Source organism: Rhinatrema bivittatum, chromosome 19, assembly GCF_901001135.1.
Source record: "Rhinatrema bivittatum chromosome 19, aRhiBiv1.1, whole genome shotgun sequence".
Classification (NCBI taxonomy): domain Eukaryota; kingdom Metazoa; phylum Chordata; class Amphibia; order Gymnophiona; family Rhinatrematidae; genus Rhinatrema; species Rhinatrema bivittatum.
Genome location: NC_042633.1, coordinates 32,640,672 through 32,666,543, shown reverse-complemented (window position 1 = coordinate 32,666,543; position 25,872 = coordinate 32,640,672). Strand labels below are relative to the sequence as shown.

Below are 25,872 nucleotides of genomic sequence, written 5' to 3'. Positions count from 1 at the left end.
AAGTTCTGCCTCGTAGCATGATGGGACAAGTAGTCCAGATTTTTTTTTCCTATTGCATGCTGGAATGTGTAGTCCTAGCTTTGCTTCATTTGCATGCTGGGGATTGCAGTCTAATTTGCGGCTGGGGCTTGTTCTGTTTTTTATTTCTCTAAATGTAATGTAAGAGCAATGCTTTTTCATTGACCTGATCATTGCAGTGGTGTAGGCCGCTGGACACCAATCAGCTATGCTTGCACACTGCTTCAATCGTATGCTTTTCTATTTTATACATATTCATTAGGGATATCCAGAAAATCTGACCCCTCTTGGTTGTTTAAATCCAATGCCTGCAATGAAAAGAGGAATTTGATTTAAACAACTAAAGGGCCGATACAGTAAAATTGCGGGAGAGCAGGCAAGCGCCTACGCTCCTGTGCGCACAATACAGTAAAAAAATTAATTTAAATTAGGCCCGGCAGTAAAAAGAGGCGCTAGGGCCACTACCACGTCCCTAGCGCCTCTTTTTTGACAGGAGCGGCAGCTGGCAGCAGCTTTGACAGCCGACGCTCAATTTTGCCGGCATCGGTTCTTGAGCCCGCCGAGAGCCACGGGTTCGGAAACCGGACGCCGGCAAAATTGAGCATCCGGTTTTCGAGCCACGGGACTATTTCACTTTTTTTTTTTTTTTACTTTTTTAAACTTTCGGGACCTCCGACTTAATATCACCATGATATCAAGTCGGAGGGTGCACAGAAAAGCAGTTTTTACTGCTTTTCTGTGCACTTTCCCGGTGCCCAGAGAAATTAGCGCCTACCTTTGGGTAGGCGCAAATTTCTGAAAGTAAAATGTGCTGCTTGGCTGCACATTTTACTTACTGAATCGCGCGGGAATACCTAATAGGGCCCTCAACATGCATTTGCATGTTGCGGGCCCTATTAGGTTGGGGGGGGGGGGGGGGTTGGACGCGTGTTTTGGACGCGCTATTACCCCTTACTGAATAAGGGGTAAAGCTAGCGTGTCAAAAACGCACGTCCAAATGCCGGCTAACAGTGCGCACTGTACTGTATTGGCCTGTAAGAGAGCTATGACTTTTACAGTGTGGGGTACTGGTACACAGACATAAAGAAAAAAAAGCACAGGTCTGCTTTTACGACCAAGTCCATAAGCAAAGCACATCAAGCAGTCTGAATTCTCAAAATAGCTCTTCACTCAGTAAAAATGTTGCTAGCAGAAATTTTTATGGTTTATCATAAGACTCCAGGATAACTGCACAGAGCAGCAGTGGCTACCCTTAAGAGAATCATGAGGGAACCTGCACAGCATGGCAATTACTACCATAAGAAGCTTGCTAGGCAGACTGGCCAGACCATTTGGTCCTTTTCTGCCGTCATTATTATATTACTATATGTCCATGGGGACTGGATATTATTTAACCCTAAGCCTGCGATGGCCCCTTTGTTGTATACTAGTTCCAGGTTTCGCTTATGTTGGACACGTAGCCCTGGATTGCCTCTCCGCTGCAGCATTGCCAACTCCAGTCCTCGCGAGCCACGCACAGGCCAGGTTTTCAGGATATCTACAATGAATATACATGAGATATGTTTGCATACAATGGAGGCAGTGCATGCAAATCTACCTCATGCATATTCACTATGGATATTTTGAAAACCAGGCCTGTTTGTGGCTCTCTAGGACCAGAGTTGGCCACCTCTGCTTCCATTCAGTCTTCCCTCCCCCTTCCAATATGGAGCTTTGAAAACTTTTTAGCTCAGGGTTTCTTAATCCACTTCTTGGGACACACCTAGCTCGTCTGGTTTTCACGATATCCATAGTGAATATGCATGCACATTTTTCTCATGCATATTTATAGCAGATGTTCTGAAAACCTGACTAGCTTGGGGAGGGGCCCTCAGGACAGGTTTGGAAACCACTGTACTAGAATTAGCAGTTGGCCGTAGGTCATCAGGGACAGGGTGAGCCAGTCCTGGTTTTACCTCCTTTGCATGTACTAGGGCAGGGGTTCAAATTTGCAGCTTGGATCTTTTGCTTTCCAGGTCTGCTGTGATTGAGGAGGACATACCAGTCATTACACAAGGGTGATACACCTAGTGGCCAGATTTAGGGGCCATGGCTGCTGGTAGGAGGCCAGGTTTTGAACCATCATTGTAATGACTGGGCTAAACTGGGAAAGGGATATGAAACAAGGAAAAAAAAACCCCTCCCCATCCTGTTACAAGTGAAGACTTGGCATCAGATGCCACTGGGAAAAAAAAATCCCCAAAGGAACAAAACTTGACTCAAAACCACTTCGTTTTTTATTCATGGTATTCAAATATCTTATCATCTTTATAAAACATTGAAGCAGTGCTTTATGTGTCTGGCCATCTTGCAACATCGCCTTATTATTTTAACAAAAGGTTTTAATGAAATGTAACACAAATCCCACACTCGAACAGCACGAGGTGGTCCATTGTTCGTTCACGTGACGCTCCTGATAGTACTGTCTGGTAAACAACTGGGGATACGAGTTCTAGAGCTGAAAAACCAGCACCCCATTCAGGCATACTCTCATTCACACTCATCACATGTTACCTCAAAAAAAAAAAAAAAAGAAAGAAATACAACTTGGATCTGAAGTGCAAAGAAAAAAATTCAACACAGTGCATTGTTTGTTTTTTTTATATTCTCTCCCTATCTTGGTTTCATTCACATTGACCTTCTCCCATCTCAAAAGTAGAGAAAACTGGCTTGGTAATCAGACGGTTTCTTATTCTTATCTGGGGATCAGCAATCCTCTAAGAAAATTAACCCCTTGTTTTTTTTTACAAACAGGTAATCAGAATAGACTGGGTTTTGCACCTCCACCATCTGCTGGAGACAGAGAAAGACTGATGGACTGTGGGTGGCACCTTGGTATATAGGGCAGGGTTGTTTTAAAACTTCTCTGTCTCCATCTGCTGGAGGGGAGGCAAAACCCAGGTGTCTGGACTGATCAGGGTACGTACAGGGAATGTGAGTCATTCTCAAGATGCCTGAGAGTCACTGAGACTGAACTGATCCTGGTGATTTTGCATCCATTATTCTAAGAAAAGCCAAAAACTATGGGGTCAGTTTGCAAAATTTTGGGAGTCAGCCAGTTAAAACACTGCTTTTCCAAGTGTCCCCCCAATTGATTGGCTAAATTTTCCCACCGATAGTCATAAGGCAGATAAATTTAGCGGAGTATCAAGGAGTCAGCTCCAGATCTAGCTGACTGGCAGCCCTAAATGTATGTAGCCAGACAGATTTCACCCTGGGTAGATTTAGGAGAATTTTCAGCGGGAGACCAAGCCAGTTAGTATTTAACTGACACCTCTACGTCCATATATGTGCACCGGGGCAAAACCCACGACTGCTCATCTGGGGCTATCTGTTGCATTAAATAAACTGGAGGGAAGAAAATCATCTTCATTCCCCTTGCCTTTCCCTTTTTGATTCTCTTGAGGGGACGGAGGTGCTCCCACTCTTTAACCTCACCCTGCCGCTACAGACTGAAAGACGTCATGGTGCCGTTATGCTGTTCATGATTGGCAAGACTGCTAGGCATGTCCAAGCCAGAGCAAAGCTGCGCAATCCCAAGTTTTTTCAGTGGACGGTGTCCACGTTTTTTCCCCCCTGTGGAATTTGATCAGCATGTTTTAAGTTTGCATTGCAATTCTTCGTTTGGTAAAAGCTTCTGTGGGCACTGGATAAGGTCTCAACCAGCTGCATCTGTAAAGGATGAGAAAGGAGCCAGACGGCCTGCCGCAGCACTGTCAGAAAACAGACAAAGGGATTCCAGCATCCAGGCAAAGCAACTCTGGCAAACTAGCAAGGTTTTTTTACCAGCCTTGGGTTAAGAGAGCTGTGGCTTTTCCTTGGATTTTCCATTTACTGCAGATGCTTCCTGTTTGTTCCAGCTCAGTCAGAGCGGAGACATGCACCCCTGGTTGGCCAGATCCACTTTCAATAAATATCTATTTATTTCGTTTAAACTATTACCCATCAATACACTTTCTGGGATTTTTCCAGCATCGGAGAATGTGAGCTCCTGCTGGCCAGACAGCCATGAGGAAGCATCACAAGATGATGCTGTCACCCGGGACAGACTGAGCTAGTCCTGGGTTTAGCCCCGCTCCGTGCTGAGAAACGTTAGGTCCTGCCACCTTTTTGTAGGAATATCACAGCAGCATTCTCACGCGTGCAGTGGGGTTAAAACTAGCACTGGATCAGCAGCAGGCTCCATTTCTTTTCTTTTTCAGGACAGGCTGATGCAGGCCTCCTTTTAGTCTTATGGGTCAATTTCAAAAACTCGCTCAGTGGGTAAGATAATCTCGTTATCCTTAACTGGATTTTCAACTGCGTCTAACCCGGTTGATTTGCAGCTGAAATTCTGCCTACACCTAACCAGACTAAACTTGTCCAGCTGGATATAGGATGGCCGTTTGCCCGACTGCAAGATGTGCAGTGACAGCTGGGTAGCACCGAAAATCTTGTGATGTCCAGCTAAATCCAAAACCTGGCCCGGGAATGCCTCAGGCGATTTAAAGTGCACACAATTAGCCGGTCAGGGAGGGGAGAGGAATCTTCATCCGCTTAGATTGAGCCGACTGACTTTTGAAGTTAGCCAAACAAAACCTTTGCAAATCCGCTGCTCGGCCCATCACGCACGTCCAGGGCGAAAAGCAGAACTAGCTCCTCCCTATCCCTAGCTGCATATGTACAGAAGGATAAAAACAGAGGAAGTGGCATAGCAGCCCCGGGTCCTTGCTTAGCAGGTATTTTACGAGTTATCTGTCTCTACTGTAAAAGAGGCCGCCGATCCCATCCAGTTTTCTTTAAATAAAGGATTATGAGATGCATTAACAAGAAAAGTCAACCAGCCTAAAAACATGGCAGCTTCTAGGGTAGTGGTTCTCAATCCAGTCCTTGGGATACACCCAGCCAGCCAAGTTTTCAGGATATGCACAATGAATATGAATGAGACAGATGTGCAAACAGTGGAGGCAGGGCATGCAGATCTCTCTCATGCATATTCATTGTGGATATCCTGAAAACCTGACTGGCTAGGTGTGCCCCGAGGACTGGGTTGAGAAGCCCTGCTCTAGAGCCTGGGGACCCTGTACAGATCATCAACACAAGCCAGAGATTCCTCGAGCACACACATTGTCGTCCTCCCCCCCCCCAAACCCCGCCACCAACAGTCCATGAAAACAACACTGTTTGTGAACACGCTCCTGAAACAGCCGCTTCTCCTGTCCCCTCACCACAACGTGTTTTGGGATTCTCCGATGGCCCCAGCCTGCTCTCTTTGCCGTACAAAACACTAAGAAAAAAAAATACAGGTGCATTTCAACGGTGCTGTTGCCACATTTTCAGTGATTGCCTTTGAGAAGAGTGTATTAGCTGAGCTTAGAGGGGCGCGAGAGAGTAGAGGCAGACATCCCTTACAGCGCGTGCAGTCTTGGGAGCTCAGGCTGATAGGCCGGAGGACCACTAAGTCCCTCTCTTTCCCACCTCCTCCTAACGGCAGAAGAACGGAGACTTTGAATACTGTCTTTTTTTGTGCAGTCAGCGAGGTTGACCTTGGATTACGGTTTGGGTTCACCCCAGGCTGGGTTTTGGGTGTGGAAGGCTCGGGGGCCCCTTTCACAGGAAGAGCCTGGCGGGAAGGTTCCCTCCCATGACCTGAAGCAGTGGGTTGAGCACCGTGTGGAAGGGCTCCCTGGAGGAGGGATTTCTGCAGCTGGAAATATTAGTGCGCGCCTGTGTGGTGTGCAATGTCCATAGGATGCATTAGGCGCTGCAATCCTGTCTGGTGAGTCCGTGGGCCTATAGGAGAGGTGTGACACAAGAGCAGCCCTATTATCACCGCCGGCAGGATTCATCTATGGAGAGAAAGACAGAAGATTAGGGATGAGTCAGAGCGGGGACCTCAGGTGTGACATTCAGCACAATCCTATCCTATGCTCATCCGCCATGCCAGCAGGGGCGGACTGACCATTCGCACAATAGGGCAGTGCCCGAGGGCCCACAGCACTTTCCCTTAGCCTTGGATGGGTGGTGAAGGGCCTGGGGAACAAGATCAGTCCACCCCTGCATGCCAAGTGTGGCTTTAAATAAAGCATGCTTCACTTTAGATTGTAAGATTTTGGGGGGCAGGGTCAGCATCACCCCATGAATTATCCTCTCCAGCGCTGTGCACACAGACAGCAGAATGTCTACCTCCCCTTCCTCAAGTGACGGAAAAATATCTGTAGTTCACCCCCCCCCCCCCCTTACCAAAGAGTATAATATTTCAATATCCCGTAATGTACTTAGCGGAAACAGAGCTGCCATAGACCAGAGGCCAAAGTGAGTGCTGTCTTGAAGGGATTAGAACAAACATAACATTTCAGTTTCTGTGTCCCAGTTTGCTACTGCAGGGTGAAAGGACAGAGATATGAATTATCAGCAATGGCCGGTCATTCAGAATAGACGCTCTGACTCCACCTGCTGCTAGGGATACACAACCCACTTCTCTGGACTGATCTGGGTATGTTCAGGAACCAGATCTTTCCTCACCCTATACTGGGCCTTCCTGATTTTATTTCCATATGAAAATCAAAACTACACCATATATTGCCAAGTCTGGTCCTGGATTCAGGTATAGGAAATGGCCCAGGATGCCAGATTGTGAAGCCCCCACATATTTGGTCCAAAGTAGAGTACAATGTGCCAAGGAGGAGCCTGCTCCCGCTGTCCATTTCAAAGGGGACTGCTACATTGGTGGGTGGAGAATCCTCCTCTGCCTTTTGATCTCCAGTGTCTCCAACCTTGCCTAATGGATATCAAAGTCCAGCCCTGCCTAAGCCCATCCACTTTTCAGTGCATTAGAAATAACAGGCTCTGTATCCCTGTGCCCATCCCCTGAGCCCTCCCGTCCCCAGTGCCCTAGAGGTGACAGGCTCTGTATCCCTGTGCCCATCCCCTGAGCCCTCCCGTCCCCAGTGCCCTAGAGGTGAGAGATTCTGTGTCCCTGTGCCCAACCCCTGAGCCCTCCCGTCCCCAGTGCCCTAGAGGTGACAGGCTGTGTATCCCTGTGCCCATCCCCTGAGCCCTCCGGTCCCCAGTGCCCTAGAGGTGAGAGATTCTGTATCCCTGTGCCCATCCCCTGAGCCCTCCCATCCCCAGTGCCCTAGAGGTGACAGGCTCTGTACCCCTGTGCCCATCCCCTGAGCCCTCCCATCCCCAGTGCCCTAGAGGTGACAGGCTCTGTACCCCTGTGCCCAGCCCCTGAGCCCTCCCATCCCCAGTGCCCTAGAGGTGACAGGCTCTGTACCCCTGTGCCCATCCCCTGAGCCCTCCCATCCCCAGTGCCCTAGAGGTGACAGGCTCTGTATCCCTGTGCCCATCCCCTGAGCCCTCCGGTCCCCAGTGCCCTAGAGGTGAGAGATTCTGTATCCCTGTGCCCAACCCCTGAGCCCTCCCGTCCCCAGTGCCCTAGAGGTGACAGGCTCTGTATCCCTGTGCCCATCCCCTGAGCCCTCCCATCCCCAGTGCCCTAGAGGTGACAGGCTCTGTATCCCTGTGCCCATCCCCTGAGCCCTCCGGTCCCCAGTGCCCTAGAGGTGAGAGATTCTGTGTCCCTGTGCCCAACCCCTGAGCCCTCCCATCCCCAGTGCCCTAGAGGTGACAGGCTCTGTATCCCTGTGCCCATCCCCTGAGCCCTCCCATCCCCAGTGCCCTAGAGGTGACAGGCTCTGTATCCCTGTGCCCATCCCCTGAGCCCTCCCGTCCCCAGTGCCCTAGAGGTGACAGGCTCTGTATCCCTGTGCCCTAGAGGTGACAGGCTCTGTGTCCCTGTGCCCATCCCGTCCCCAGTGCCCTAGAGGTGACAGGCTCTGTATCCCTGTGCCCATCCCCTGAGCCCTCCCGTCCCCAGTGCCCTAGAGGTGACAGGCTCTGTATCCCTGTGCCCATCCCCTGAGCCCTCCTGTCCCCAGTGCCCTAGAGGTGACAGGCTCTGTATCCCTGTGCCCATCCCCTGAGCCCTCCCGTCCCCAGTGCCCTAGAGGTGACAGGCTCTGTATCCCTGTGCCCATCCCCTGAGCCCTCCCGTCCCCAATGCCCCAGAGGTGAGAGGCTCTGTGTCCCTGTGCCCATCCCCTGAGCCCTCCCGTCCCCAGTGCCCTAGAGGTGAGAGGCTCTGTGTCCCTGTGCCCATCCCCTGAGCCCTCCCGTCCCCAGTGCCCTAGAGGTGACAGGCTCTGTATCCCTGTGCCCATCCCCTGAGCCCTCCCGTCCCCAGTGCCCTAGAGGTGACAGGCTCTGTATCCCTGTGCCCATCCCCTGAGCCCTCCCGTCCCCAGTGCCCTAGAGGTGGCAGGCTCTGTATCCCTGTGCCCATCCCCTGAGCCCTCCCGTCCCCAGTGCCCTAGAGGTGACAGGCTCTGTATCCCTGTGCCCATCCCCTCAGCCCTCCCGTCCCCAGTGCCCTAGAGGTGGCAGGCTCTGTATCCCTGTGCCCATCCCCTCAGCCCTCCCATCCCCAGTGCCCTAGAGGTGGCAGGCCCTGTATCCCTGTGCCCATCCCCTGAGCCCTCCCGTCCCCAGTGCCCTAGAGGTGACAGGCTCTGTATCCCTGTGCCCATCCCCTCAGCCCTCCCATCCCCAGTGCCCTAGAGGTGGCAGGCTCTGTATCCCTGTGCCCATCCCCTGAGCCCTCCCGTCCCCAGTGCCCTAGAGGTGACAGGCTCTGTATCCCTGTGCCCATCCCCTGAGCCCTCCCGTCCCCAGTGCCCTAGAGGTGGCAGGCTCTGTATCCCTGTGCCCATCCCCTCAGCCCTCCCATCCCCAGTGCCCTAGAGGTGGCAGGCTCTGTATCCCTGTGCCCATCCGCTGAGCCCTCCCGTCCCCAGTGCCCTAGAGGTGACAGGCTCTGTATCCCTGTGCCCATCCCCTCAGCCCTCCCATCCCCAGTGCCCTAGAGGTGGCAGGCTCTGTATCCCTGTGCCCATCCCCTGAGCCCTCCCGTCCCCAGTGCCCTAGAGGTGGCAGGCTCTGTATCCCTGTGCCCATCCCCTCAGCCCTCCCATCCCCAGTGCCCTAGAGGTGGCAGGCTCTGTATCCCTGTGCCCATCTCCTGAGCCCTCCCGTCCCCAGTGCCCTAGAGGTGACAGGCTCTGTATCCCTGTGCCCATCCCCTGAGCCCTCCCGTCCCCAGTGCCCTAGAGGTGACAGGCTCTGTGTCCCTGTGCCCATCCCCTGAGCCCTCCCATCCCCAGTGCCCTAGAGGTTACAGGCTCTGTGTCCCTGTGCCCATCCCCTGAGCCCTCCCGTCCCCAGTGCCCTAGAGGTGACAGGCTCTGTATCCCTGTGCCCATCCCCTGAGCCCCCCTGTCCCCAGTGCCCTAGAGGTGACAGGCTCTGTATCCCTGTGCCCATCCCCTGAGCCCTCCCGTCCCCAGTGCCCCAGAGGTGACAGGCTCTGTATCCCTGTGCCCATCCCCTGAGCCCTCCCGTCCCCAGTGCCCCAGAGGTGAGAGATTCTGTGTCCCTGTGCCCAACCCCTGAGCCCTCCCGTCCCCAGTGCCCTAGAGGTGACAGGCTCTGTATCCCTGTGCCCATCCCCTGAGCCCTCCCATCCCCAGTGCCCTAGAGGTGACAGGCTCTGTATCCCTGTGCCCATCCCCTGAGCCCTCCCGTCCCCAGTGCCCTAGAGGTGAGAGGCTCTGTATCCCTGTGCCCATCCCTTGAGCCCTCCCATCCCCAGTGCCCTAGAGGTGAGAGGCTCTGTGTCCCTGTGCCCATCCCCTGAGCCCTCCTGTCCCCAGTGCCCCAGAGGTGAGAGATTCTGTGTCCTTGTGCCCATCCCGTGAGCCCTCCCGTCCCCAGCGCCCTAGAGGTGAGAGGCTCTGTATCCCTGTGCCCATCCCCTGAGCCCTCCCGTCCCCAGTGGTGAGAGATTCTGTGTCCTTGTGCCCATCCCCTGAGCCTCCCGTCCCCAGTGCCCCAGAGGTGAGAGGCTCTGTGTCCTTGTGCCCATCCCCTGAGCCCTCCCATCCCCAGTGCCCTAGAGGTGAGAGGCTCTGTGTCCCTGTGCCCATCCCCTGAGCCGTCCCGTCCCCAGTGCCCTAGAGGTGAGAGGCTCTGTATCCCTGTGCCCATCCCCTGAGCCCTCCCGTCCCCAGTGCCCTAGAGGTGAGAGGCTCTGTGTCCCTGTGCCCATCCCCTGAGCCGTCCCGTCCCCAGCGCCCTAGAGGTGAGAGGCTCTGTATCCCTGTGCCCATCCCCTGAGCCCTCCCGTCCCCAGTGCCCATCCCCGGAGGCCTCCCGTCCCCAGTGGTGAGAGATTCTGTGTCCTTGTGCCCATCCCCTGAGCCCTTCTGTCCCCAGCGCTGTGTCCCTGCTTCTCCATTAGCCCCCAGACTCACCCACGATGAGAGGTTTGGTGCGCATGATGTCTCCGACACTGGGAGATCCCGAGATACCATGCTGGAGTAGCAGGGCCTCCTCCTCCTCTTCCTCGTCTTCCTCTCCCTGGACCTGGGCAGGAGCCTCTGCCTCCTCGGGCGGACCGTACTGTTCCAGAAGGGAGCTCTCGGAGGGATACTCATAGGTGCTCTCCAGCCTCCTCTCGCTGAAGGTGATCTTCAACTGCAAAATTACAAGACAAGTTCAGCCTGCTGGATGAATGAGATGCACATTTCTCCCTAGCCGCAGGGCTAGAGAGCAGGGCTATTAGGAAAACTACAGGCATGAGACAATCCAAGGCAGTTCTGTTTGGACTTGTTTGCATTTTGTTGCCTATTTTTCTCTACAGTCTTCTTTGTGAGTTTTACTTCACTTCTAATCCTATTTGTGTCCATTTTTCCGTAGTCCTACTTCTGCCCTTCCTTGGTGAACACTGAATAAAACTATTTGTTGAGCAATTCTGCTTTTTCCTCGCCAGTCTCTACCTCTTCCTCCCCTTCACCTCGGAGCCTCATAATGCCACTTTTGCACTTCCTCCTACCACCAACATCTCTAAAACAAAGCCTTGTTGCCCTGGTTTACCATATTTGCTATTTTGTCTTATCTTTGCATCTTTGCTCTCCTGACTACTTTCCCAGCTCCTCTTAGCTTTTACAGATATTGTTGCCTGCCTTCCTCTTTCTGTGGCCTCTTGTAGTTTATAAACAAAATTAGTTTTCCTGAAGTCTAGGATCTTCACCTTAGAAGGAACCATCACTGCGTGTGAAGGTTCATTCAAAGGCGAGGGTCCTAGACTTCAGGAAAACGTTAAAATGAGGGGGGAGTCCTCAGGGAGTCGTTGCTTGGATGGGAAAATCTAAGAGAATTAGGACGGCAGTGAGCAAAACTAAAAAGGAGGTAATTAGAAAAGTAAACAAAAGAAAGAGAGAAAAAAAAAAAAAAAAAAGAGGCCACTACGATTTTGTAAAGTACTAAAAAGGTAAGGAAAAAATGATTAACATTAATAAACTACAAGAGATCCTGACAACTGCCTACCTCTGGTCTAGAATCTAGAAGCTAAGATTTAATGCCAAAACGTGCAGACGCTTGCATTTGGACTGCAAAAACCGAAGGGAGCAATACAGTATAGGGGAGAAATTGTAAGCATGAAAAAGTGTAAAACTTGAGGGGGATCGTATCTGACGATCTCAAAGTGGCCAAACCCAAACTGGTGAAGAGAACAACAAAAGCCAAAAAAATGCTTGGGTATATAGGGAGAGGAATGGTCAGGAAAAAAAAAATTTGAGGTGAATTTGCCCCGGTGAGGCATTTGGAATACTGGGTACAATCTCGATTCCGCATCTTCAAAAGACTGTAAATGGTCTCTGATCATCGCTCCAAAGCGTAAGGGGGAATTAAGAATCTAAACATGAATACCTTAGAAGGTCTGTTTCAATGGAAAGGAGGCTCTGGGACAAGGGTGAAAAGAATATTGTAAGGAAGCATTGCTTTACGGAAACGGGTGTTGGATGCACGGAAGAGCAGGAAAGCATAGCACAGGCACAAGGGATCTCGGAGGGAGTGGTTCGAATTGTACTGGATGGGCCATATGGTTCTAGTTCATGGTACATGTGTCTCTTCAGGTACTCCATTCTGCCCCCTTCCCAACTGCTGTCAGGAGGCAGCGTGATTCCAGCTGCACATGCTGTTTCTTATAGTATCTAGATGACCATCACATTCTACATGCAAACCAATTCAGATTCAGAAAAGAATCGCTCAGCCGAGACCTTATTCATATCCTTAATGGACCCCATATTACAGGCATTTAACAATGATGAATCTTATTTCCTGGGGCTAACTGACCTAACAGCAGCCTTTGACACTGGCTATACCCTTCTGTGCCATCAGCTAAGAAAAACATTCTAAGTCAAACTGGGCAACCACATGTCTGACACCTTCCCGATCGAGGCTGGTGTCCCCCAGGGTTCAGCACTATCCACAGCTCTATTCCATATCTACATGCTTCCCCTATATATCGAGGCAGGAGTCCCCCAGGGTTCAGCACTATCCACAACTCTGTTCCATATCTATTCCATATCTACATGCTTCCCCTATCTATCGAGGCAGGAGTCCCCCAGGGATCAGCACTATCCGCAGCTCTATTCCATATCTACATGCTTCCCCTATATATCGAGGCAGGAGTCCCCCAGGGATCAGCACTATCCGCAGCTCTATTCCATATCTACATGCTTCCCCTATGTATCAAGGCAGGAGTCCCCCAGGGATCAGCACTATCCGCAGCTCTATTCCATATCTACATGCTTCCCCTATGTATCAAGGCAGGAGTCCCCCAGGGCTCAGCACTATCCGCAGCTCTATTCCATATCTACATGCTTCCCCTATGTATCGAGGCAGGAGTCCCCCAGGGTTCAGCACTATCCACAACTCTGTTCCATATCTATTCCATATCTACATGCTTCCCCTATCTATCGAGGCAGGAGTCCCCCAGGGATCAGCACTATCCGCAGCTCTATTCCATATCTACATGCTTCCCCTATATATCGAGGCAGGTGTCCCCCAGGGATCAGCACTATCCGCAGCTCTATTCCATATCTACATGCTTCCCCTATGTATCAAGGCAGGAGTCCCCCAGGGCTCAGCACTATCCGCAGCTCTATTCCATATCTACATGCTTCCCCCTATGTATCAAGGCAGGAGTCCCCCAGGGCTCAGCACTATCCGCAGCTCTATTCCATATCTACATGCTTCCCCTATGTATCGAGGCAGGAGTCCCCCAGGGCTCAGCACTATCCGCAGCTCTATTCCATATCTACATGCTTCCCCTATCTATCGAGGCAGGAGTCCCCCAGGGATCAGCACTATCCGCAGCTCTATTCCATATCTACATGCTTCCCCTATATATCGAGGCAGGAGTCCCCCAGGGATCAGCACTATCCGCAGCTCTATTCCATATCTACATGCTTCCCCTATATATCGAGGCAGGAGTCCCCCAGGGATCAGCACTATCCGCAGCTCTATTCCATATCTACATGCTTCCCCTATGTATCAAGGCAGGAGTCCCCCAGGGCTCAGCACTATCCGCAGCTCTATTCCATATCTACATGCTTCCCCTATGTATCGAGATAGGAGTCCCCCAGGGTTCAGCACTATCCACAACTCTGTTCCATATCTATTCCATATCTACATGCTTCCCCTATATATCGAGGCAGGAGTCCCCCAGGGATCAGCACTATCCGCAGCTCTATTCCATATCTACATGCTTCCCCTATATATCGAGGCAGGAGTCCCCCAGGGATCAGCACTATCCACAGCTCTATTCCATATCTACATGCTTCCCCTATGTATCAAGGCAGGAGTCCCCCAGGGCTCAGCACTATCCGCAGCTCTATTCCATATCTACACGCTTCCCCTATGTATCAAGGCAGGAGTCCCCCAGGGATCAGCACTATCCACAGCTCTATTCCATATCTACACGCTTCCCCTATGTATCAAGGCAGGAGTCCCCCAGGGCTCAGCACTATCCGCAGCTCTATTCCATATCTACACGCTTCCCCTATGTATCAATGCAGGAGTCCCCCAGGGCTCAGCACTATCCGCAGCTCTATTCCATATCTACACGCTTCCCCTATGTATCAATGCAGGAGTCCCCCAGGGCTCAGCACTATCCACAGCTCTATTCCATATCTACACGCTTCCCCTATGTATCGAGGCAGGAGTCCCCCAGGGATCAGCACTATCCGCAGCTCTATTCCATATCTACATGCTTCCCCTATGTATCAAGGCAGGAGTCCCCCAGGGCTCAGCACTATCCGCAGCTCTATTCCATATCTACATGCTTCCCCTATGTATCAAGGCAGGAGTCCCCCAGGGATCAGTACAATCCACAGCTCTATTCCATATCTACATGCTTCCCCTACATAAATAGCTATCTGATCTAGGAATCACCTTCTACCTATACGCCGATGACATTCAGTTCTACATACCATGCATCTTCTCTGCTGAGAATACAGCACAGATTTTGGCATCACATATGAAGGCCATAAACAAGAACTATCCAATCTCAAACTATCTCTAAACACTAAAAAAACTTAAATCATTCTGCTAAGAAGAAATCATCCAATAATGTCTCCTCAGACACTACCTGGGTATCTTCAATATTACACCCTCAGTCCAAGTGCGTAACTTAGGAATACAGATTGATGAGAACCTATCAATGGAAAAGCACGTAATTAAATTAATCAAATTGGGCTATGCTAAACTATGCATACACCACAGACTGAAACCTTTGCTGACTCATGCAGACTTCTGCACGGTCCTGAAAACCCTCCTTTTTTTTCAAACTTAGACTACTACAACTCCTTTCTACTCAGGGCACCTAAAGATCTTATAAAAAAAAAACAAAAAACCAACTATTACAAAATGCTGCAGCAAGACTCATAACAGGATCTAGGAAATTCGATCACATCTCACAATCACTGATAGCTCTGCACTGGCTACCGATACAATCCCGAATCCAGTACAAAGTCTTAAACATGAATACATTTCTCCCTCCATGACAACAACCAGGGCCTGGTAGAGGTGGCGATACAACCATACAAGCCACAGAGATCAGTAAGATCTCATAATAAAGGATTACTAAGTGTACCATCAGTAAAGAATACACACCTGACAAAAGTAAGAGGCCGGATGTTCTCCATAGCAGGCCCTATACTTTGGAACTCTCTACCCGAGACTCTACGACTGACTCCTGAAATGAAGAATTTCAAACGGGACCTTAAAACGTGGTTATTTCAAAACGTCTACAACCCAACTTAAGCTTTTCTGAAATCAGTACTTACTCCTACATAGACAAATTCATCATGAACCTAACTAAAGAACTCAATATCTCATTACTTTCCAACCCAGCCCAAATATATATATATATTTCATACATCTCTACCCCCTACATTATATCCCTCCTGCACTGTGTTAAAAGTGCTACCTCATCCCTACTTCACCCCATATATCCTTCCTCCCCTGACCACCTTAATCAATGTGTCTTTCGCTAAAATGTATCACATATAAACACATCAAGTTAATGTAACTACCTATGATATTTATGTCATGATGTAAACCGCTGTGATCTTCCCTTGGAATCACAGTATATAAAATGGCTAAACAAATAAATATCCGAGATGCCAGCTCATCCTCCTGGCCGGTTCAAAGGTGCTTTATACATTAACTGTTGCAAGTGGTCTATTACTGCAGAAAAAAAACTTGTCATCTAGCCCCCACTGATTCTTAGATATTTTATATGTTGATTGCTGAGCAAGTGTGGTATAAGAGATGCCACCTCATGCTGCTTGGCTCATCGGAGCTCTATAATAAGTTAACAGATGCTAAGCAATGTCTCTAATGGTATAGGAGATACCATCTCTATTGAGTGCTTTCCCATAGAAATTTGCAACGTGATGGCAGATAAAGACCATAGGTCCTACTTATCTTTGGTTCTAAGGAATCCAAGGACCCTTGTAAACATATCACCAAGCTGCGTAATGCAGTTCCAGAGAGCCTTGCTTCTCACTGCTTGAAGCATGACAGAAAGGGTAGGAGCCACCACGGATCCAACAGGCACTGAGCCATGCAAGGGGAGGACAAAGAGGGGGGGGGGGGGGGCAACAAGATTGGGTCTCTCTCCACGAGGTGAACAAAATCCACTTTGCATCTTCAGGGCTACCTGGCGATTTGTTTCAAGGGGGTTGCCAGCTGCTTTCTCAGCTTCGTATTGTGACCCCTTGGCTAAGGGATTCCTTTTATTTATTCTTGTTCATTATCAAAGCCAGCCAGCTATTTCAAACACTTACCCTTCTTTTCTCCAGTGTTTTGTGTTCCTAAGGCTCTCCATTCAGAGTTTGTCTTGCTCCAAACAGTTGAACTGACCTGACAACTGCTGGAATGCCTCGTTGCCCCTCCTCTCCCCTGTGAGTGCATAGGACTACACTATAGCACTAGATGATGTCAAGATGCAGATGAGAAGCATTGAAGAGGTCTTATTTTTCTGCAATCAGGGAAGCTCGGCATGCAGCAAATGATTATTAAAAAAGAAATAAATAAATAACCTGAAAGAAGATAAATGAATGTCGTGTCTGATATTTGCACTGGAATCAGCAGTGAGCAAGAAATAGGACAGGAAGATTAACAAAGATGCCATAACAATGAACCCATTTAGAACACAGCTCTAAGGATGTTGCAAGGGAAAGGTTATAGATAAGACTGGTAAAACCTAACAATTAAGCTATGGTACAAAAGTAATACATTTTGGAAGCAGCGCAGATACAGGACTAATGTGAGGAGATATTTCTTCATACTAAAGTTAGTGGGTGCATAGAATAAGTCTCCCAAGTAGAGGTGGTGGGAGCAAAACTGCATTGAATTCAAGAAAGACTTGGAATGGGCACAGAGGATCCTCAGTGGTGGGGGAGTGAGGGGTAAATTTGGAGGTCAAGTAGGGGCCATAGATTTGCAGCAGGGAAAAAGAATAGGGCAGAGATTGGGTGGCCCTGAAGGTAAGCTTTGGGGGTGTTGAATCTCCGAGCTGCCCTTGGAGCTCTTTCCATGGCTAGTAATCCTATCACAGGCCTGAAATGGATCGGCTGCCCCCCTGCAGCTTCTCCTCAGACGTGGCTGGGCTAATCCCAGTTTGTTGGCAACAAAGACCATTAATAGACATCCGGAAGGAAGGAGAGCGTAGATTAATTTGGAGGAAAGGAGGGCTAGAAACCCCCGGTGCAAGATCGGTTAATACAGCTTAGCCTTGCCAGATGGCTGCACATAACAGGGTGCAGGCCAAGCCCAGCTTGCCTTTTGCCCCTGTGCAGTTAGGTTCCCTTACATGATGCAGGACTACAAGTGGACGTACAGAGGAGCTATACAGGCAAACATATGGAAATAGTCACCAATTTTGTGATATTCATTTCAGTCTCCAAAGAGATATTTTAAAGTGTCTGGAAAGGAATCAGGGGTGCTGCTGCCTGCTGTGCTGTCCATCATCATGCAAGCATCCCAAGCAGGAACCCAGCAGCAGGAACCTCATCTGAGCCCCAGACGGGCCGGTAAAGCAGGACTATAGCAGGGGCAGGAAAGGATACCTTTTCAGCCCAGAAGGGTGGGTCCTGTAACATATCCTGCCCTGGATGAGCAGTGGCTGCGTAGATCTTGCCATGGGATGGAGGGCTGTCAGGACGGGCCTGGGAGGATCACATACTTTTCTTCGCTTTGCCCTTCAGGCTCTTGCTTGAGCAGAAATAATCACGTAGGAGGCACCGTCAGCAGCAGGGAAGAATTTTAATGGAAAGCCCTTTGGCTCCTCGCATGTCTCTCTCATCCCTTTCTCAAACCTATTCTCCCTCATCTTGCTTGAAAAGCAATCTCGCTTTCCCTCTCTCTCTCTCTCCATCTTCCCTCCCCCTCCCCTGCCCTCAACTGACTGTTTCCCTCTGGAATGCTGCTGGGATTACTCACTCCTTCCCCTCCACCTCCTCCTTCCAGAAGGGGGAGGGGGAAAAAGCGAGAGCCAGCTGCTTCCTACCATCCATCAGCCAAGAGGGTAGGCCTGGTACCCTTGGGCCAGGGAATCCCAGGCTTCTCTGCAAAGGGACCAAAAGGAGAAATCCCTTCCTCGTCCCCTGCCTCACAGAACCCCCAATGTCAGCTGTAAGGAACCCACAACCAAAAATGTTAAATAATAGGAACAGCTGCATCTTTTGCCCAAAGACGGTGGAAGAGAAACAAGAAGTTTCATGCAAAACGAACAAAGGCTGCTTTCCGGATCGCATGCACATCTGGGCGTATATCTGGATTAAAAAAAAAAAACAAACGCCCAAATATCCCTGTCAGGATCCCCCCCCCCCCCGCCCGCTGCAAATTCCACAAGCCACAACTCATGCAGAAAGCACTTAGAGGGATTTTTGTTATAGACGGGATACAAAGAATGTCCCAGAGCCCAGCAGACGCAGCTGGCCTGACAAACCAGCCTAGGCATTTAGTAATCTGCTTAGCCATTTTATGCATCTCAGCCCAGGGTGGAAGGCCTGCAGGGAACAGAGAGACCCCAGAAGAACAGGTTGTGGGTTGAGGTTGATGTGAAGAGGGGAGGGCCACCAGAAGGGATGGGAAGGAGCGAACGGGGCGGGGGTGACAGAAATGAGCAGAACTTGACCCGCTTCTCTGCCAGATCGCTCATCCTGTGCCTTCGGTGGAATCTTTTACCCATGATTTCAAACAAAGGGCCTCATTTATTCCCCTCCGTGGACACAGCATGCTTGGGGGAAGGAAGGCTTAGAAACTCAGAGCCTATGTTTGTAAAAAGCGTTTCGCTCTAAAGGCCCTCCACAACCGTAACTCTGAGGGTGCTTTGCACTGGCAGTGTCTCCTAGCAGGGCCACGCCACCAGAGGCAGCTTGGAGGGCAGGCCCTATCTTGTCCAGAACAAGATTCTAGCTCTGAGCACGATTCTGCCCTGGTTCCACCCTTAGCATGATTTCACTTGCACTCCAGACCTCCCCTGCTTTCTTCTACCCTCTCCTTTGTTGGGGGGGCTCATCCCCGCGGTTAGGCCAGCTCTGCCTGCACTCTACCTTTCCCGCCGCTGGCCTTCTGGTCCACCCTCTTTTCCCTCAGGCAAGCCCGCCAGTTATTACAAACTGGAAAACTGCTTTGAAGCCACTTTCAAATTCATTGGGGGAGAAAATGAAATAAGCCAAAAATAAAAAAAAAGCTTCCTATGTTTAAAGGATTCTGTGTACTCTGTTAAGATTTGTCCTCTATTGCTTACGCTTTTTACCACTGGATTTTACCTGGGAAACACTTTGAACTATTTCAATTCCCTTGAACCCCTAGGCGTAACCATGTTAGCAGGAGAGGCATGAATGAGGTCACAAGCTCACTGCATCCGATTGGTGCATGCTGGCTCTGCCGACGCAAAGGACACCGCTTCCACCAATTGGAACCAGCGAGCATGTGATGTCACCTTACGCAGGGGCTCAGGAGATATCGCAGGCATTGCAGCTTAAAACGTTTCACAAGTAATCTTTTTTTGGTCCCAAAAAACCCCTCTCAGACTACAACAAACTCGGACTAATTTCAGCTGATGTAGTTAAGTACCACGTAAGCAGCGTTCGCTCTCACAGTGCATAAAATAACATTCACTGTTTACTGTAAATGTTAGGAGCCATCTCCCACGCAGCACTGCAGCCACTGACGGAAAAAGCCTATTTGCACCACAAACAGATTTCTCATCAGCTGTGTGTTTTGTAAGTCGGGCTGTCCCTCTGGCACTAATGAGACTCCGGCAGGAAGGTATCTCGAAGCCCATGGCAACGAGGCCTCCGAGAAGGCCAGCCTTTGTCCGGGTTCCAGAATTGCAAAGCTACAGTGCCAGAAGGAAGATTTTTTTTTATTTGGTCAGGACTGGATTTGAAAGGGCATCACAATGCAGGATGTTAGTTGTAGTCCCTGATTTTTCCCACTGAAATCAGCGCTGTAGGTGCCAGAAATCCACCTAAAATCTCCCTTCAAGATAATTTGGCAACTTTGAGGGTCTATGAGGAGGGGTCAAAAAATGGGATAGGGAGTTGACAGCACAAGTCTGACAAGCTTGAAGGCTATAACTACAAATAAACTCTAAGCCAATCAGGCCTTTGCCTGTTCTCCCTCCCTACTCCAATACTGCAAGGTATTGGACTCTGGTCCTGGAGAGTTGCAAACGGGTTTGGCTTTTAGAATATCCCTAAATCTAAATACAACTAAGGCAGCATGAATGCAAATTTACTTCATATATATTCATTAGGGGTATAGCAGAGTTGCTTACCTGTAACAGGTGTTCTCACAGGACAACAGGATATGGGTGACATCACAGGATGGAGCCCAATCACGGAACACTTTTGTCAAAGTTTCTAGAACTTTGACTGGCACCTACTGGGCATGCCCAGCATGGCACTAACCCTGCAGCCAGGAGGGGTCCCCCTTCAGTCTCATTTTATAGTAAAAAGTACGTGCGAAAAATAAAATAAGAAAAAGTAAGCGAACCCAACACCGCGGGGTGGCGGGCGGGTTTCGTGAGGACTAACATCCTGCTTTCCTGTGAGAACACTTGTTACAGGTAAGCAACATTTGCTTTCTCATAGGACAAGCAGGATGGTAGTCCTCACATATGGTGAGTACCGAGCTGAGGATGCCCGAGCAATGTACCAAATGTACCCAAAGACGTGCAATAGGCACAACAACAGGGGTGGAATTTGGTAGAGGGCATCCTGAACCCTAACGGATTGGCGGAAGGATGTTGGTACCTCAGTTCGCAAATAAGTTGCATAGCACAGATTGGCTGAAGATGGAATCTTGTCTTCCAGCCTTGTCTAAACAATAATGGGCTGCGAAGGTGTGGAGAGAGCTCCAGGTAGCAGCACAGAGCGTAGGTGCGCTACTGATGTTGCCATGGCCCTGACAGAGTGTGCTTTGACACGGTCTTGAAGCGGAATGCCTGCCTGCTGGTAGAAGGAAATTAAGTCCACTAACCAGGAGGAGAGAGTCTGCTTACCCATAAGTTTACCCAATTTGATGGGATCGAAGGAAACAAATAATTGGATGGATCTTCTGTGGGCAGCTGTACAGTCTAAATAGAATGCTAGAGCACGTTTACAGTCAAGTGTATGCAGAGCCCATTCTCCTGGATTTGAATGGAGCCTGGGAAAGAAGGTGGGTAGTATAATGGATTGATTGATATGAAACTCCGATACTACCTTAGGCAGAAACTTAGGGTGAGTGCGGAGTACTACCCTATCATGCAGAAGTTTAGTGTAAGGCGGGTAGGTGACTAAGGCCTGTAACTCACTAACTCTGCGAGCAGATGTGATCGCCAAAAGAAAAATCACTTTCCAAGTGAGATAGCGGAGATCACAGGATTGGAGAGGCTCAAACGGCGGTTTTATGAGCCGCCCCAAAATCATGTTGAGGTCCCAGGAAGGGGCCGGAGGGTGCAGTGGAGGTTTAAGGTGGAGCAAGCCCTTCAAAAAGCATGTTACAAGGGGTTGTACTGAAATGGGTACATCCCCGACACCATTATGGAAGGTGGCAACCGCACTGACAAGTACCCTGATGGAAGAAGTTTGCAGACCTGACTCTGACAGATGCCAGAGATAGTCCAGAAACTTCGGTGTGGAACAAGTAAAGGGATCGATGGACATGGAAGTACACCATACCATAAACCTGTTCCATTTATAACGATAAGACTGCCTAGTGGAAGGCTTTCGTGAAGCTACTAGGACACTGGAAACCGGCTCTGAAAGGTTAAGAAGTTGAAGTATTAAACTTTCAACATCCAGGCAGTCAGGGAGAGGGCCTGGAGGTTGGGGTGAGGAAGGCAGCCATTGTTCTCAGTGATCAGAAGAGGGTCCTTCCCCAGAGGAATGTGCCGGTGGAGAATTGGAAACCAGACCTGGCATGGCCAATGAGGGGCTATCAGAATCATTAGCCCCTTGTCCCTTCGCAACTTCACGAGAGTCTTTGAAATGAGTGGAAGTGGAGGGTACGCATAAAGGAGACCGCTGGCCCATGAGAGGGAGAAAGCGTCTTTGGCTGCGGGTGTTGGCTGCGAGTGAGAGGGCAGAAGTTCCCTACGTTGCGATTGTGAATTGACGCAAAGATGTCTAGGTGAGGGTAACCCCAATGTTGGAATACTGAGTCCGCTACAGTGGGGTTGAGGAACCACTCGTGCGGTTGAAAAGTGCGTCTCAGCTTGTCTGCCAACACATTGTCCACTCCCGGCAAGTAGGTGGCCCTGAGGTACATCGAGTGGGAAAGGGCTTCCGCCCATATCTGTGCAGCTTCCTGACACAGAAGGTAGGAGCCCTTGCTTGTTGATGTACCACATGGCCACCTGGTTGTCTGTTTGAATCAAGATGACCTGGTTGGAAAGGTGATCCTGAAAAGCCCTGAGAGCATATCTGATTGCATGAAGCTCCAGGAAATTTATTTGGTGTTTGGCTTCCTCTGGAGACCAAATGCCCTGAGTTTGCAGGTTTCCAACATGTGCACCCCAGCCGAGGCTGGAAGCATCTGTTGTCAAGGTTATTTGAGGTTCTGGAACCTGAAATGGAAGGCCTTGTAGCAAATTGAATTGGTCTGCCCACCAGGCCAGCGATAAGCGGAGCTGTTTGGTGATGTGGACAATGGTGGACATTGGCTGAGAAGACTGAATCCACTGTGATTTTAGAGTCCACTGCAATACTCTCATGGCAAGGCGAGCCATGGGAGTGGCATGCACCGAGGAGGCCATATGACCCAGTAAGACCAGAAAATGATGTGCAGTTGAATGTTGTCGAGACTGCAGTCGATGGGCCAGAGAAGCGAGAGTGAGAGCTCAATCCCGAGGTAGGAAAGCTTTCACTTTTGGAGTGTCCAAGTCAGCCCCTATGAACGACAGGGTTTGAGAAGGAAGGAACTAGCCTGGATTTTGGATAGTTTATGAGGAACCCTAGGGAGATCAGGGTATGCAAAGTGAGACGTAGGGGCGTCAGTGCAGTTTGCTGAGTGGGAGCCCTGATCAACCAATCGTCGAGATAGGGGTAGACGTGGACACTTTGACGCCTGAGAAAGGCAGCTACCACTACGAGGCACTTGGTGAAGACTCGTGCGGCAGATGCTAGGCCAAATGGTAACACTCGATATTGGAATTGTTTTGGACCTACTAGGAACCGCAGGAATCTGCAATGTGACGGAGTAATTGAAATGTGTGTGAAGGCATCCTGGAGGTCTAGAGAGCAGAGCAATCTTCCCTTTGAAGAAGGGGAAGAAGAGAACCCAAGGTCACCATCTTGAACTTTTCTCTTTGTAGGTATTTGTTTAAGGTGCGAAGATCCAGTATTGGGCGAACACCACCTGACTTTTTTGGTAACAGGAAATACCGGGAATAGAACCCCTGTCCCTGTTGGGAGAGGGGCACTGGCTCTATTGCTCGGGACTGGAGGAGGAGGAGACCTCCTGCTCCAGGAGTGTTGTGTGGTCGGATATTCCCCACGTCAGCCGAGGTGGGGAATCCGGTGGAACAGAGAGAAAGATGAGGCGGTAACCTTGAGTTACTACAGCGAGTACCCACTGATCTGTGGTGACTGTGTGCCAAGGTTTGGAGAAGTGGCACAACCGGCCTCTGATGGGAATAGCCGGAAGTGGAGGCTGGGTACTGCTCTCTAGGATGGAGTCAAAAGCCAGACGCTGGACCTGGCTGGGGGGCTGGCTGTGACTTCTGTATCGAGGTTGCCTGGATTGGCCTTTTTGGTAAGGCTTAGAAGGCCGACCTCTGGACGTATCTCCTATGCCAGTAGGGTCAGTGATGGACATTGTTCAAGTGCAGTTGGGGCACCAACGGAAACCCAACGCTATGGCCTCGACAAAATTTAGTCGCGGTCAATGGCCGGTAGGCCGTGAGGGAAAAACTCGACGGGAATTGACCGCAAGCAAGTAAAAAAACTTACCGTTCGACCGCGGAGCAAAGGTATCGATAAGGGGAACCCCTGTGGGGTATAATTTTTTGATAAAGTTCCGTGAGGAAAAATTCCTGTCAGGAATCTCTGAAGAGCTCCTTAACCCACGTGGCTATTGCTGTGCGGAAAAAAGAAGACTGAAGGGGAACCCCTGCTGGATGCAGAGTTGGTGCTACGCTGGGCATGCCCAGTAGGTGCCATTCAAAGTTCTAGAAACTTTGACAAAAGTGTTCCGTGATTGGGCTCCATCCTGATGATGTCACCCATATGTGAGGACTACCATCCTGCTTGTCCTGTGAGAAACTGAAAAACTCAGCTGGAATGCAGCCATTGAGCACTGAAGTTGGACACCCTTGCAATGCACACCCTATTTCAGTGCTTGTCAACCCAGTCCTCAGGGCATACCTAACCAGTCAGGCTTTTAGGATATCCACAATGAATATGCATGAGATAGATTTGCATGGCAAGAGATTTGCATCTCTTACCAAAAAAACACTAATACTCAATGACCTTCTACTGGACATCAAACCCGACCTCTGTGCAATAACGGAAACATGGCTTAAACATACGGACACTGCACTAATAAACCAACTTCCAACAGAAACCCATGATTTCTTCTCTATTCCCAGACAGAAAAAAAAGGGGGGGGGGGTATTCTCCTCGCAGCCAAAAAAGAGCTGAGACTGACTCAATTCCCAGTACACTCTCCTACAAAAATTGAAGCCGGCTTTTTCAAATCAGACCTGCTTCAAATCATTCTAGTTTACGCCCCTCCGGGACTTCTGGATTCAGATGCCTCTCCCATTCTAGAAATAATAGCTTCTAACCTAAATCTTGAGTCTCCAGCTATCATATTGGGAGATTTTAATTTACATGTTGATGACCCCTCTCCCACTACAAACTGTGAAACTTTCCTAAACGCCATGACTGCCATGGGGTTCAAACAGATAATCAACAATCCCACTCACAGAGCTGGACACACTTTGGATCTCATTTTTGTAAACTCAGGCATATCACACTCTGCACCACCCATATGCAAATCAGTCCCCTGGTCAGACCATGCATTAATCTCTACAACATTTTCGCTGGCACAATCGAGCAACAAACACGATCCTCAACCTCAATTTTCTTACAGAAACCTTTGTTCATCCGACGAACTTCACGAACACCTTGTCCTAGAACTCCCTCATATAGACATCTCCACTCCCAATTCCGCCCTCCACTCCTGGTCAAACATCACAGCATCGGCAGCAAATAAACTCTGCCCTATGGCAACAAAAAAACCAAAAAATAATGCTTCCAGAAGAAAACCTTGGTTTAACGAACAACTGCAAAAACTTAAACTTTCCCTTCGACAAAAAGAAAATAAATGGCGTAAAGCACCATCTCCGACCTCCCTATCAGCTTACAAACTCGCTCTTCACATATACAAGAGCTCCACATTAAAAACAAAAAGGGACTACTACGCTCACAAGATACATCACCTCATCTTCGATTCAAAAGCCCTCTTTTCCTACGTCTCGAACTTAACTCAAGTCAACGCACAGGACATTCCACTCAATCAAGCACACGAAAAAGCGGAAGAGCTAGCCATTTTCTTCAGTAAAAAAATTTCCAACCTACAATCACTTCTAAAACCAAATACCCTAGCTCCATTCAACGCATATCACCATCACTGCAAAGACATTGCTATACAAGCCTTCGAACCCATTGCAACATCAGAGACCATGTTAGTTTTGAAGAGAATGAAACCCTCCTCTCACCCATTCGACCATATCCCCTCTAAACTTCTGCTGCTAATACCAGATACCATTGCCAAAACCTTGACTGACATTATCAACTGTTCCTTAGCCCAAGGAATTTATCCAGACAACCTGAAAATTGCTTCTATCAAACCTCTATTAAA

The 25,872-nt window shown here is 49.6% G+C and overlaps 1 protein-coding gene across 1 annotated transcript in view; it reads right to left on the bottom strand.

Annotated features, from left to right (window-relative positions):
* Positions 1-2,271: 2,271 nt before the first annotated feature.
* PPP1R18 (protein phosphatase 1 regulatory subunit 18) overlaps positions 2,272-25,872 on the bottom strand; it is a 38,561-nt gene continuing 14,960 nt past the window's right edge. Inside the window, exons 2-3 of the mRNA XM_029585496.1 lie at positions 10,413-10,635; positions 2,272-5,885 (exon numbers count right to left, since the gene is read on the bottom strand). Coding sequence (XP_029441356.1) covers positions 5,866-5,885; positions 10,413-10,635 — 243 coding nt within the window. The 3' untranslated portion in view covers positions 2,272-5,865. The remainder of the gene's footprint in view (positions 5,886-10,412; positions 10,636-25,872) is intronic.